Here is a 15181-nt window from a genome sequence, read left to right on the forward strand (position 1 = left end):
GCAGGTAGTGACTAGTGGGGTACCACAAGGCTTGGGACCGCAGCTATTTACAATATACATCAATGACTTGGATGAAGGGATTAAAAGTACCATTAGCAAATTTGCCGATGATACAAAGCTAGGTGGCAGTGTGAACTGTGAGGAGGATGCTATGAGGTTGCAGGGTGACTTGGACAGGTTGTGTGAGTGGGCGGATGCATGGCAGATGCAGTTTAATGTGGATAAGTGTGAGGGTATCCACTTTGGTGGTAAGAATAGGAAGGCAGATTAGTATTTGAATGGTGTCAAGTTAGGAAAAGGGGACGTACAACGTGATCTGGGTGTCTTAGTGCATCAGTCACTGAAAGGAAGCATGCAGGTACAGCAGGCAGTGAAGAAAGCCAATGTAAACAGTAAACAGAGACGTAAATGAGTTTGCGGAAGCAAGTTACGGACTTCATTGCCACAATAGCCGATACCATCATCCCCACGATAAGGGTCAGTATCTTCCCTAACCAAAAACCCTGGGTGGACAGGTCTATTCGCGTGGCCTTGAATGCTCGCACCGCTGCTTACAACTCCGGCCTAGCATCCGGCAACATGGACGACTACAAGGGAGAGTCCTACCGACTGCGAAGGGCAGTGAAGGACGCAAAAAGGAGGTACCGGGACAAGATAGAGTCACCGATGGAGCAGCAGGACACCAGGCGCCTTTGGCAGGGGCTACGGACACCGCTCTCTCTCATCTGGACAGCCAGGGGGGCTATGTGAGGATGCTGTTCATTGACTTTAGTTCAGCATTCAACACAATAGTCCCCAGCAGACTGGTTGAGAAGCTGCTGGAACTGGGGATTAGCACCCCTCTGTGTGCCTGGGTCCTGGACTTTCTCACTGCCAGGCCCCAAGTGGTCAGGATGGGGGAACACACATCTAGCTCCCTCACCCTGAACATAGGATCCCCCCCAGGGCTGCGTCCTTAGCCCCCTACTGTACTCCCTGTACACACATGACTGTGGGGCCAGGTTCAGCTCAAACTCCATCATCAAGTTTGCTGATGACACTGTGGTGGTGGGCCGGATCTCCAACAACGATGAGAAGTCCTACCGGGAGGAGGTGGCTGATCTGGCACTCTGGTGTCAGGACAATAGCCTCCTCTTGAATGTCACTAAAACAAAGGAACTGATTGTGGACTTCAGAAGGGCTAAACATCCAAGGACGTACACGCCACTGGAGATAAATGGGTCTATTGTGGATAGGGTGAGCAGTTTTAAATATTTGGGAGTCCGCATCGCAGAGGATCTGACGTGGGCAACGCACATTGCCGCACTGGTGGGTAAGGCTAAGCAGCGCCTTTACCACCTTAGACAACTGAGGAAATTCAGAGTGTCTCTGAGGAGCCTTCATTGCTTCTACTCTGGGGCTGTAGAGAGCATCCTGTCCGGCAACATTACAGTCTGGTTTGGGAACAGCTTTGCCCAGGACAGGATGGCCCTGCAGAGAGCAGTGCGTTCGGCAGAACGCACCATGGGAACTACACTCGTACCCCTGCAGGACCTATACATCAGGAGGTGCAGATCCAGAGCAAGCAAGATCATGAGGGACCCCTGCCACCCCAGCAACGGACTGTTCCAGATGCTACGATCAGGCAAACGTCTCCGCTGTCACGCTGTGAAAACGGAGAGGATGAGACGGAGCTTTTTCCCACAGGCCATCAGGACTGTCAACTTTTATAACCCCAGAGACTAAATTTTTGTCGACACTAATAGTAACTTATTAACTTTATTTATATGATGTAACTGTAATTCTTTTTGTGCACAACCCGCAGGCATTGCCACTTTCATTTCACTGCACATCGTGTATGTGTATGTGACAAATAAATTTGACTTGACTTGACTTGACTTGAATGTTAGCATTCATAACAAGAGGAGTTGAGTATAGGAGCAAAGAGGTCCTTCTGCAGTTGTACAGGGCCCTAGTGAGACCGCACCTGGAGTACTGTGTGCAGTTTTGGTCTCCAAATTTGAGGAAGGATATTCTTGCATTGAGGGCATGCAGCGTAGGTTTACTAGGTTAATTCCCGGAATGGCGGGACTGTCATATGTTGAAAGACTGGAGCGACTAGGTTTGTATACACTGGAATTTAGAAGGATGAGAGGGGATCTTATCGAAACGTATATGATTATTAAGGGGTTGGACATGTTAGAGGCAGGAAACATGTTCCCAATGTTGGGGGAGTCCAGAACCAGGGGCCACAGTTTAAGAATAAGGGGTAGGCCATTTAGAACAGAGATGAGGAAAAACTTTTATAGTCAAAGTTGTGAATCTATGGAATTCTCTGCCTCAGAGGGCAGTGGAGGCCAATTCTCTGAATACATTCAAGAGAGAGCTAGATAGAGCTCTTAAGGATAGCGGAGTCAGCGGGTATGGGGAGAAAGCAGGAACGGGGTACTGATTGAGAATGATCAGCCATGATCATATTGAATGGCGGTGCTGGCTCGAAGGGCCGAATGGCCTACACCTGCACCTATTATCTATTGTCTATTGTCTGACCTGCTGAGTGTTTCCAACATTTTCTGTTTCCAATCCAGCTATCATTATGTATTCGCTTTGTAATATTAAGTTGCCATTAAAAAATCTAATGTTTATTAAAAGTTAAATATTGCAGATGCTAGATATCTGAAATAAAAACAAAAAATAATGGAAAATTCAGCCATACAGATTGCATCTATAGAGAGAGAAGCAACATAGAACTGTGGAGTATCCCAGTTATTCCACAAACGATAAATCTCATTGATAATGACTAGTGGGGTGCAGCAAGGCTCAGTGCTGGGGCTTTATTTATTTATTTATCTATTTATTTATTTATTTGTCTGCCTATCTATTCATCTGTCTGTCTATTTATTTATTTATTTACCTATTTACCTATCTATCTATTTATTTATCCATTTATCTGTTTATTTATTTATTTATCTATCTGCTTATTTATTTATTTACCTGCTTGTCTACCTACTTATCTATTTATTCATCTATCTATTTATTTATTTATCTACCTGTTTATCTGTCTGCCTACTTGTCTGCCTACTTATTTACTCACTTATTTATTTGTTTACTTACTTGCTTATTTATTTATTTACTTATTTATTTACCTGTCTATTTATTCATTTACTTACTTGTTTACTTATTTATTTACTTACTTATTTACTTATTTACTAATTTATTTACTTACTTACTTACTATCTACCTAAATTACTGAAACTCTCATCTTGTTTGTTTGCTCCATGTGTTCCCTATGCATCTTCCTCCATGTGTACCCTTATTATCCACAAAAAAAACAGTACACGACCCAAAACATCACCCATTCCTTCTCTCCTGAGATGCTACCTGACCCACTGAGTTACTCCAGCATTTTGTGATACCTTCGATTTGCACCAGCATCTGCAGTTATTTTCCTACATTATTAAATTATCAGGTAAATACCAAAATAAAATGGAAAATAGATAACAGATCAGCACCAAACAGAGATTACTGGATAAGGGGAAACATACCTTGTATATAAACGCACTATTTAAATTGGAAGCCTAAGGAACAGTTGGATTTATTCCACAAGCAGGGAATAAGGCTCATAATGGCGCCAAACCCAAAAAGTGGTAGCTACCGAGTAAACAAACTGCAAACAATGCTCGAGAAGATCCAGAAAGCCTAAAGATGATAAATGCTTCATATACTTTGCACTCAAAAACCAAACGTTTTCTTACCCGTTCTTCAACAATGGGAAGAGAAAGATCGATAAATGGCTCTTTAACAGATGAAATCTAAAATATTTAAAAGTTTGTAAATAAAAGATAATAGAACTATATAAAAAATATTACAGTTCACAACACAAGGGGCAAATCATATACAGTATACATTCCCTATGAAACGAATGCCTAAAATTAGGCAACAGACATTGTATTGTAGTCTTTATTTGAAGAACTAAAATTGTGTATTACATATTATCACTGTACTGTCCCCCCTTCATCATTCCAAACTCCAGCGATTACACACCCTGTGCTGTCAAATGCTCATCATATGTTAACCCAATCATCCCCGGGATCACGCTCATAAGGAGTTTGTACGTTCTCCCCGTGACCTGCGTAGGTTTTCTCCGAGATCTTCGGTTTCCTCCCACACTCCAAAGACGTACCGGTATGTAGGTTAATTGGCTGGGTAAATGTGAAAATTGTCCCTAGTGGGTGTAGGATAGTGTTAATGTGCGGGGATCACTGGGCGGCACGGACTTGGAGGGCCGAAAAGGCCTGTTTCCGGCTGTATATATATGATATGATATGATATGATATGATAAAGCTCCCATGGACTGGACCCTCTCCAATGGCGGCACATCCCTCCTCAAAAATGGGGCCCAAAACTGTTCACAATACTCCACATGCAGTCGGATCAATGCCTTATAAAGCCTCAGCATTACACCCCTGCTTTTCCATTCGAGTCTGCTCGAAATGAATGCTAACATTGGATTTGCCTTCGTTACTAGTGATTCAAATTGCAAATTTGGGGAATCCTGCAGCAGCACTCCCAAGTCCCTTTGGACCTCCGATTTTTGAATCCTCCCCCCATTCAGAAAATAGTCCATGCCTTTATTCCAACTAACAAAGTGCATGAGCGCATACATTTGCTATGCTGTATTCCATCAGCCACTTTTTTGTCCACTTTCCCAACCTGCCTAAGTCTTCCTGCAGACTCCCTTCTTCCTCTACACTACCTGGCTCTCCACTTATCTTCGTATCATTTGCAAACTTGGCCCCAAAGCCACCAATTCCATCATATGCATTGAAACTACAATAAAGAACAAAAGACTGCAAAAGTATTTACTTCTACCCACAATAAAATCACATTACAAGGTTTAAAAACAGATATTTACCAAACAACTCTATATCTACCACATTTTACATTTACTTAGGTGCTACATTTAATCATTAGTGAATACAAATATGAAACTAAAGTTATATTATTTTACATTGGAACACTATGATCTAAATACTCACATGCAAGCATTCTTCACACATGACAGTACTGATCAACTCTCCAACAAAAATTTGGTTGATAAAATTCATCTTCACACCTTCTCTTCCGTATACTGCAATGGCATTATATTTTGAGTTAAATTTATCTGATGTTTTCTCTCAAACAAATGTTTTCAAGTTGATTTCAAAGTTTGACAACAATTTCTAGAGGTTATAAATTGAAAACAACTATGGTTTAAAAAAATATTCATGCACATTATTTGTTCAAATACCTAAAGGCTAATAATCATGATTTCAAAACATAACCGAGCCAGTCTTTGCCATATGCAGGTTTCTGCGTTATTTCAACTGAAAAGGGTTTATCAGATTTAAATTACCATAAATACAGCAGATGGCGCCCTTGAACTATACAAAATCTCTACCTTTCACTTTTTGTTTGGTTTCTTCATCAGCAGTTTTGACTGTTGGGTTGTTGAAGGCTTTTAAGATGGCACTCTGTATGCGCTGCATCAGGGGTAAAAAAGTATATGCTTACAAATTGTTTCTAACGAATACAATACTGTACAAGTAATTCTCTTCTGCAATGAGTCAAAGGCACCTGGAAGTAGTTTGATTAGTTTTAATTAAGTTTATTGTTACGTGTACCGAGGTACAGTGAAAAGCTTTTGTTGCATGCTAACCAGTCAGCGGAAAGACAATATATGATAACAATCCAGCCATTCACAATGTACAGATAGATACATGATAAAGGGAATAACGTGAATTTTAGTGCAAGATAAAGCCAGTGAAGTCCAATCAAAGATAGTCCGAGGGTCTCCAATTAAGTAGTTTTAGTTCTAGTTTTAGAGCAACAGTCCGTTTAGCCCACCGAGTCCACACCGACTAGCGATCCCCGCACATTAACACAAGCCTACGCACACCAGGGACAATTTACACTTATACCAAGTATACAAACCCAAGCCAATTAACCTACAAACCTGCACGTCTTTGGAGTGTGGGAGAAAACCAAAGATCTTGAAGAAAACCCACGCGGTCATGGGGAGAACGTACAAACTCCGTAAACACAGCACTTGTAGTCGGGATCAAATTCAGGTCTCCAGCTCTGCAAGGCAGCAACACTCCAACTGCACTACCGTGCCACCCTCTAGAGCATTGCGTTCTTTCTTTTCAACACATCTAACCCCCATTTCTCTCCTACTGAAAACGGCAACTCTCTTTCCCATTTCTGACAAAAGGTCACTAATCTGTAACATTGACAATTTCTCTTTCCACGTATGCCACTTGACCTGTTGTGCTTTTCTAGCATTTTCTGGTTTAGATAGCTGTTCAGGACTGCTCTCTAGTTGTGGTATGATGGTTTGGTTGCCTGATAACAGCTGGGAAGAAATTGTCTCTGAATCTGGAGGTGTGCATTTTCACACTTCTATACCTTTTGCCAGATGGGAGACGGGAGAAGAGCGAGTGGCCAGGGTGCAACTCATCCTTGATTATTCTGCTGGCCTTGCCTGGAGGTGTTCCAATTCCTGATTGAACAAACTTGATGGTTGGGCCCTGTGTAACTATGCTGCATATATTCTTCATAAGTTTCAGCAGCATGTGCGCAGCTGAGAGAAGAAATGCAGAAGATTAAAAAAGTTGCCATTTGAGTCCTGGAATAACACCTTCTGGCGGTGAACAAAAGAACGGCAGCCATTAACAGAAGGCAGCATTGGGAGCAGTTTTTTGCAGGGCTGTGGAGTCGATACCTAAAACACCCGATTCCGACTCCTTGACTTCGACTTCAATACACAAGAAATCAAGGAGTCGGAGTTGGGTGTTTTGGGTATCGACTCCACAGCCCTGGTTCTTTGGGAGAGGCTTCATGTTGAGGCACAAATGTTGTGTTTGAGAGTAAATAGTGAGACCTTGGCTTCAGAGGCTATGGCCGGAAGATTGAGCAGAGGGTGACAGCGAGATAATGTAAGGTCTTCTTTTTTGTAACTTTTTTTCTTCAGTCTGGTCAGGTGTAGTCCGGATGGAAGTTAGGGTATTGATATACTTCCCCTGCAGGATGTGAGGTCAGGAACACTTCCAGCATCCCCGAGAATTACACCGATAGGAAGTACGTCCATGTGAGAAAACTGGATCTACAGCTGGACGGCCTCCTGATTGTCTGAGAGCCTGGGGACTTCATAGATAGGAGTTATAGTGATAACACACAAGGTAAGGGTGGAAAATAGACGGGTGAGCACCAGGAAAGGGAGTAGGTAGAGAAGCAGGAACCCCGTAGCCATTGAAAACAAATATACCCGTATGGATGTTGGAAAAGATAATCCGTCAATGGAGAGAAGCAGCAGTCAGGTCTCTGGCAACAGGCCAGGCTGCAAGGTGCAAACAAATGTGGCCATCTATGTAGTGACAACTTTTAGGCCTTGTCCTTGTCAACTTCTTTCCTTCTGGTTACTTCTTCAAAAAAACTTAGATCTTCCTCTGGAGATAGTTAGAAATTCGATCCAGACAGACATAAAAGAGATGAATTGCCGGTGAGGATATAGAACAGCACACCATAGGTGCTTTGGCCCATCATGTTTGCACCAACCATACTGCCAATCAAACAAATCCCATCTGTCTGCACATAGTCTGTATCCCTCTATTCCCTGTTTATTATTATTCCCTGTTTATTAATCCCATATGTCTGCCAAAATGCTCTTAAACTTTGCTATCATATCTGCTTCAACCACCTTTACTGGCAGTGCTTTCCAGGCACCTAGTACATTCTGCGAAGATTCAATGTGAAACAGAAATTTTAAGGGAGATTTAGGAGGCATGTTTGTTTTAAACAGAGGGCGGTCAGTGTCTGTAATGTTTGCCAGGGTAGGTTTAGAAGGAGATATAATAGCTAAGGTTAAGAGATATAATAGCTAAGTTTTCCACTCAAGGGATTTAAACCTTTGGAATTTCCAGCTTCAGAGAACTATGGCTGCTTAGTTTCTCACTGCAAGGATGACGATGATTAACAGATTCTTTGATACTAACTACCTACTCTCATTTTCAGTGTGAAAAGATGACAAGTGAAAAATTACCTGAACCTTTATTAGAAGAAAATTTGTTTTATTAGAACAAAAGAAACAAATTCATAGCGTTGTCCTCCATTCACTTTAAATTGAAGTTATGTCCCCACATATAAATAGTCGATTGATGCCCTTAAATATAAATTTGTGCAGGATACAATTAAAGCTAAATTTGACCTTACTTGTGATACATACATACCCATTTGCAAATATGACCTGGTCAACAACTTTGTTCTGCATTTGCCCTTTTCATCCTATAACCAACAATGTAGTCATACATAATTGCTCAGCTGAATACCCCAAATAGGTTTAGGCCTATCAACAGCCCCTTTTGTTAAAAATTGAGCACTGAACCATTTATTTAGGTCAAACAAAGACATCATCCCTGCATGGTCAACGTGCTAGTGACAGTGGTGAAAGACAGTAATTAATTAGCAGCAGGCATCAACTTCCAAGCCACTGTATTAAATAATCTATTACAAATAATATTGGTAAAAAATGCCCTGCAGGACTTGTCGACTGTCATTCCCTCCATCATCTTTAAGTTGCCTGACCTTTCTCCAAAACACAGTCAAATTGCAATTATGTTTCCACACTGAAATGGGAGCACACAGCTCAGAAATGTAGTGTTTTGACTGTAAAAGGCAAGTCCTAAAACTGTGTTTCTTAGGTGACAAACACAGTCATCAAGTTTGAAGGGTTTTCTTAAGCTCACTAGCAGGGATAATTCATGCACGGTACAACATATCCTTCGTGGGGTTTTCTAAACAGCCTGAACAAGAGAATGTTCGTGGTGGTAATCCTGCTAAAGGATTCTGGTGGCAGGCACGTCGCTGCAGGCTCTCTCCCTCTCTCAACACCACATGGTTGTGACACTCCACAACAATAACTCGATTAACAGCTGTGGTGTTCCCAGGCCAGACAATGCTGTGCTACTCGGGTACCCGCGGTTCTGACTGGCACAACTGTCACTGCTGTGTCTTTTGAATAGATCCATAGACCTGCCATTCTAATTTTGTCACACCGTCTAAAGTCCTTCAAATCATGTCTTTTTTCCCTGCAAGTCATCTCTTGCACTGCTCTGCTGAAGGATATATGGCAGTCACAATAATTTTCAATTCAAATTGAAATTGTAGAGCATTGTGAGATTTAAAAAACTTTAAGCAATCCTAGGGGTCACTCCATTATTGATGAGCACAAAAGTAAACAATTAAAATTGAAGTATAATAGAAGTATAAAATTATATATTGATATTTAATTGATATTGTACTGTAAAGGACTTCAGAATGTTGCTAGAAAGTTTTTTAATAATCTAACTTCTCTCACATTCATCACATGTATTCAAATTTCCTAATGCTACTTCTATACTAATAGAAAAGGCAGAACTGCTTGAAGGTCATTGTGTGGAATCAGTACGTTGGCCAATAAAGAAGAATCGAGAATTACTAAAACTCCCTTTCATTTTTCTCTCGCCAAAACAAAAAAATAAATTTCCTGCCATTTTTCCAGACATTTGCTATTGAAAACTCTTACTGCGGACAAATGAAGGAAAACAACCTACTGGGATATTCTTTTGCACACCGATTCCCTGCATCATTTGCCCAATATAAAAAAGAGCTTAGAACAAAATAGGAAGAAAATGCATTTTTTATTTTATAGCTGCCCAAACTAGCTATTTTGAAACTTTTTGAAAGTAAGGTACTTTTGCTGCAAATGTTGTAACCTTTAACGAGGATGTTGCCATACTAGAGGGTCCGAGCAAAAGGGAGAAGTTGAGTTGGCTGAGATTCTGTTCCTTGGAGCACAGGAGGATGAGGTGTGTGTGATCTTAGGTGTATAAAATCATGAGAGGAATAGAAGTGGTTTTCAGTGTCTTAGCGTGATCTTTTTCGTTAATTGCATCGCTCATTATAAATCATTCAGTACAAGAACATCCAAGTCTGATCAAATAGGTTTTGGCCTGATTTATGAATCTGCTTTTCATCTCAAGCTCATGTTAAGCAAAACTGGTAAATGAAAATATTTATAACTTCTATCATTCTCTAACAAATTCTCTAGCTACATATTAGTTTATGAAGCAAACTATTGAAATTTCTCTTAAATGCATATTAATACATATAAATCATATTACAAATGTGTCCTTTCCTAATAAAATGTCATCTTATTCTCTTCTCACAATGCCAGTTTGGTCATTTGCTCTGGTTCAGCTTTCTCTATTAGCAGATTTGATTTTCTGAGAGGAAATTGAGATAATTAAATCTAAATTGTGCAACAGTTGAATGAATCCAAGGAGTTATAACTTTATATTTATGTGACATTGTAAGAAATCATTTTGGTAACTGACAATCAGTAGCCACACCATTGATGTAAAAATATTAACTGCTATTTCAACCATCAGAAAGAAAATCAATGTACATCAAGACCATAAGTTCAATATTTTCAGTCAGCAGTGATGCAATAATCATTGTTGCAGACCTTCAATAAACTCTTGAAATATATCTACAGTAGGTAGCATCATGATGATAACATTGTCTCTGCTGATGCAGAGTGAGCATGGTGGCACAGAAGGTGGAGCTGCTGCCTCACAGCTCCAGGGACCCGGTACAGTTCGTGTGGACTTTGCACATTCTTCCTGTGACTACATAGATTTTCCTCCAGGTGCTTTTAATTTAATTGACTGCTCTAGTTCATCGTTAGTGTAGATAGGTTTTTACAGTGGAACTAGTTTGCCAATAGCATAGGTTCAACTCAATTCACATTACTTCTCTTGATTTTGTTGGAGAAGGCTGCAAGCCATATAGTTTGCAGACATGTGCTGAATTACATACCAACTTTGATTTTCGATCATAAATGAATCTAATATTAAAGTTGCCGTCTGTTCCATGGTGTAATGACGGCAGAGGCTGATGGTTTCAATGTTATTATACCACTAGATCTAGGCAATTAATCTAAAAGGACAAATTAGTTACAAAATATTATCCTCACAATTTTAGACAATAAAGAGATAATTAATTCTGGTTTTAACTGGGCAACACATCAAACAAATACTTTAACAATACGGAATTACAAATGATCCCCACAGACAAGAAGGGTTTCAACTTGAAATGTCACCTATTCCTTTTTTCCAGAGATGCTGCATGACCCGCTGTTCCTCCAGCATTTTGTGTCTACCCACGTTATGTCAGTTCGGGGTAAGGAAAATTAGCTCTTTGGAAATTCATAAATCACTTTGCAAAAAATCTGGGATATAGACAGCTTTCTTGAAATACAGCTATCCCACTTCACGAGTGAGTTGCCTGTATCAATAATATGCAGATGATTTTTTTTTTAAACTGGATTTGATTTCCTTTTTTAAAGATGTGTTCCTAGTAGTCTTGAATATAATTACCTTAGTTTCTTCAATCTGCATGGCATCCAGTAAATAGTGAAGTAGTTCCTGACTGTCCTGTTGCTGGAAACCCCTAAAACGTGGCGCTCTGTTGGGCAGAGAAGCAAAACATATAGTAAAGCACCAGTTTGTATTATAGTGTATAATACTCGCGTCCAGCACAAATCAAATTTGATTAAAATGCCACACTGACATAAATATCAGTTTAGGAAACAAACTATTTTAATAATGACAAAATGTATAACTTTAAAAAAGTAACATGACACTTATTCAAGTGTCCCCAAACTCTAAACCATTCACTTTTTGTGAAAACTACAACCGAATTTAAACGTATTTAAATATAATACAATTTAATGCAAGCCTACAAAAAAGGGGTACATTTTTGGAGATCCAAAACAACTGGAGAAAACTAGCTAGGCAAAGTCTTTTGGAAAGATGAGTGAATAATGTACAAGATGTTTGTGCCCTCACCCACTGAAAAATATCTAAATTGTTGGTTGTTCATTGGTGCTGAAATAGTAATTAATCCTGCTCAATTTTCTCTGCATTCAGTCAACAAAACAAAGAAGGATTAGTTATACTACTTAATTTGAGTATTGCAAGTGTTAATTCCAGTAATAGGTTTTACAAAAGTTGCTGGCAAGCCCTGTATACATTGCCAATCCCTAAATGCCCTTGAAAAGGTGGAAGTGAGTCGTATTTTCAAACTACAGCAGTGTTATGGTGAAGACATTTCCAGTCTATTCTTGGATATTAATACAATGAAAGCAGTGAAAGTGTACTGTATGGTTGTATACAGACCACCAAACAGCAGTAGGGTGGTTGGGGATACATCAAATAGGAAATTAGGGATGCAGGTAGTAAAGGTGCAGCAGTTATCATGGGTGACTTTAATCTACATACAGATTGGGCCAACCAAATTGGTAGCAGTGCTGAGGAGGATTTCCTAGAATGTATACGGGATGGGTTTTTTAAACCAATATGTAGGAGAATCGACTAGAGGATAGGCCATCTTAGACTGGGTATTGTGTAATGAGGAAGGATTAGTTAGCGATCTTGTTGTGCAAAGCCCTTTGGGCAACAGTGATCATAACATGGTGGAATTCTGCATTAGGATGGAAAGTGACAAGTTTAATTCAGAGAGTAGGGTCCTGAATTTAAAGAAAGGAGACTTAAGGTATGGGACGGGTATTGGCTAGGATAGACTGGCAAATTAAACTTAAAGGGTTGACGGTGGAAATGCAATGGAAAAGATTTAATGACCGCATGGATGAACTCCAAAAATTGTTCATCCCTGTCTAGCGAAAAAATAACACGGGGAAGGCGGCTCAACCGTGGCTAATGAGGGAAATCAAGGATAGATCCGAGGAAAAGGCATATACATTGACCAGAGGAGGCAGCAAACCGGAGGAATGGGAGAAATTTAGAACTCAACAGAGGACAAAGCGGTAAATTAAGAGGGGGGGGGGGGGAAAAGAGCATGAAAGAAAGCTTTCATGGGAATATAAAAACTGACTCTAAAAGCTTCTTTAGATATGTAAAAATGAAGATTAGTGAAAACAAAAATAGGTCCCTTACAGTCAGAGACAGGTGAATTTATAATGGGAAATAAAGAAATGGCTGAACAGTTAAACAAGTACTTTGGTTCTGTCTTCACTAAGGAAGACACAAACAATCTCCTAGAAATACGAGGGGACTGAGGATCTAGTGGGAGGGAGGAACTGAAGGGAATCCACATTAATCAGGAAATGGTGTGAGGTAAACTGTTGGCACTGAAGGCAGATAAATCCCCAGGGCCTGATGGTCTGCATCCCAGATTACTCAAGGTGGCCCTAGAAATCGTGGATGCATTGGCGATCATTTTCCGATGTTCTCTCGACTCTGGGTTAGTTCCTGTGGACTGGAGGGTAGCCAATGTAACCCCACTTTTTAAGAAAGGGGGGAGAGAGAAAACGGGGAATTATAGACCAGTTAGCCTGACATCAATAGTGGGGAAGATGCTCGAGCCGATTGTTAAAGATGTTATAGCAGTGCATTTGGAAAGCAGTGACAGGATCGGCCAAAATCAGGATGGATTTATGAAGGGGTAATCATGCTTGACTAATCTTCTGGAATATTTTGAGGATGTAACAAGTAGAATGGATAAGGGAGAGCCAGTGGATGTGGTATCTGGACTTTCAAAGGGCCTTCGACAAGGTCCCATACAAGAGATTAGTGTGCAAAATTAGAGCGCATGGTATTGGGGGTAGGGTATTGACATGGATGGAGAACTGGTTGGCAGACAGGAAGCAAAGAGTAGGAATTAACGGGTCCTTTTTCAGTATGGAAGGCAGTGACTAGTGGGGTGCCGCAAGGCTCGGTACTTAGACACCAGTTATTTACAATATATATTAACGATTTAGAGGAGGGAATTAAATGTGACATCTTCAAGTTTGTGGATGACACAAAGCTGGGTGGCAGTGTGAGCTGCGAGGAGAATGCTCTGAGGCTGCAGGGTGACTTGGATAGATTGGGTGAGTGGGTAGATGCATGGCAGATGCACTATAATGCGGATAAATGTGGGGTTGTCCACTTTGGTGGCAAATAACAGGAAGGCATCATTTGAATGTTGTCAGATTAGGAAAAAGGGAGGTGCAACAAGACCTGGGTGTGCTTGTACATCAGTCACTGAAAGTACGCATGCAGTTACAGTAGGCAGTGAAGAAAGCTCATGGCATGTCAGCCTTCGTTGCGAGAGGATTTGAGTTTAGGAGCAAGGTGGTTCTACGGCAATTGTACAGGTCCCTGGTGGGACCGCACCTGGAGTATTGTGTGCAATTTTGGCCTCCCAATTTGAAGAAGGTCATTATTGCTATTGAGGGAGTGCAGTGTAGGTTCATCAGGTTAATTCCAGGATGGCGGGACTGACATATGTTTCAAAGAATGGGTCAACTGGGCTTGTAATCACTGGAATTTAGAAGGATGAGAGCGGATCTTATAGAAACATATAAAATTCTTAAAGGATTGGACAGACTAGAAGCAGGAAAAATGTTCCTGATGTTGGGGGAGTCACAGGGGTCACAGTTTAAGAATAAGGGGTAGGCCATTTAGGACTGAGATGAGGAAAAACTACTTCACCCAGAGAGTTGTGAATCTGTGGAATTCTCTGCCACAGAAGGCAGTGGAGGCCAATTCACTGGATATTTTCAAGTTAGATTCAGCTCTTAGGGCTAAAGGAATCGAGGGATATCAGGAAAAAGCAGGAACAGGGTACTGCTTTTAGATGATCAGCCATGATCATATTGAATGGCGTTGCTGACTCGAAGGGCCAAATGACCTACTCCTGCACCTATTTTTCTATGTTTCTATGGTTTGGAGGTAGATAGTCAAGAAGGTGGGGATCTTTGCCATTCTAGATGGTAGCGATTGCGGGTATGCACAGCACAATCTATGAAGCCTTGGTAAATTGATATTTTGGATTTTGTACATGGCACAGGCTGCATCTTTTCAACTACGATAAAAATAAATGAGGTTCAGAATGTACTGCTGCTCATCGCTTCAAAGTTTAGATAGCACTTCAATATTCAAATATGAAAATTATTAAGTTAAAAAAATGCTGCAGTACTTTAGTATAATGTATACTATGATATACAAGTCTTTTTCTTGTTTCCCTCAACCTGTGGAAAGTTGTATCTCAAGTAAACTGGACATGCATTTTGCGTATGCCAAAAATAGGTTGACTAACATTAGAGTTAGAATGCAATAGC

General features: G+C 40.6%; 1 protein-coding gene across 2 annotated transcripts in view; it reads right to left on the bottom strand.

Annotated features, from left to right (window-relative positions):
* The window catches only part of usp45 (ubiquitin specific peptidase 45), a 109719-nt gene that overhangs the window by 40308 nt on the left and 54230 nt on the right, over window positions 1-15181 (bottom strand). For both annotated transcript variants that reach the window (XM_078399700.1, XM_078399699.1), the window contains exons 9-12: window positions 11436-11523; window positions 5420-5501; window positions 5019-5110; window positions 3735-3791 (exon numbers count right to left, since the gene is read on the bottom strand). In XM_078399700.1, the coding sequence (XP_078255826.1) occupies window positions 3735-3791; window positions 5019-5110; window positions 5420-5501; window positions 11436-11523 (319 nt within the window). The remainder of the gene's footprint in view (window positions 1-3734; window positions 3792-5018; window positions 5111-5419; window positions 5502-11435; window positions 11524-15181) is intronic.

The sequence above is a fragment of the Rhinoraja longicauda genome, chromosome 5 (assembly GCF_053455715.1).
Source record: "Rhinoraja longicauda isolate Sanriku21f chromosome 5, sRhiLon1.1, whole genome shotgun sequence".
NCBI lineage: Eukaryota > Metazoa > Chordata > Chondrichthyes > Rajiformes > Arhynchobatidae > Rhinoraja > Rhinoraja longicauda.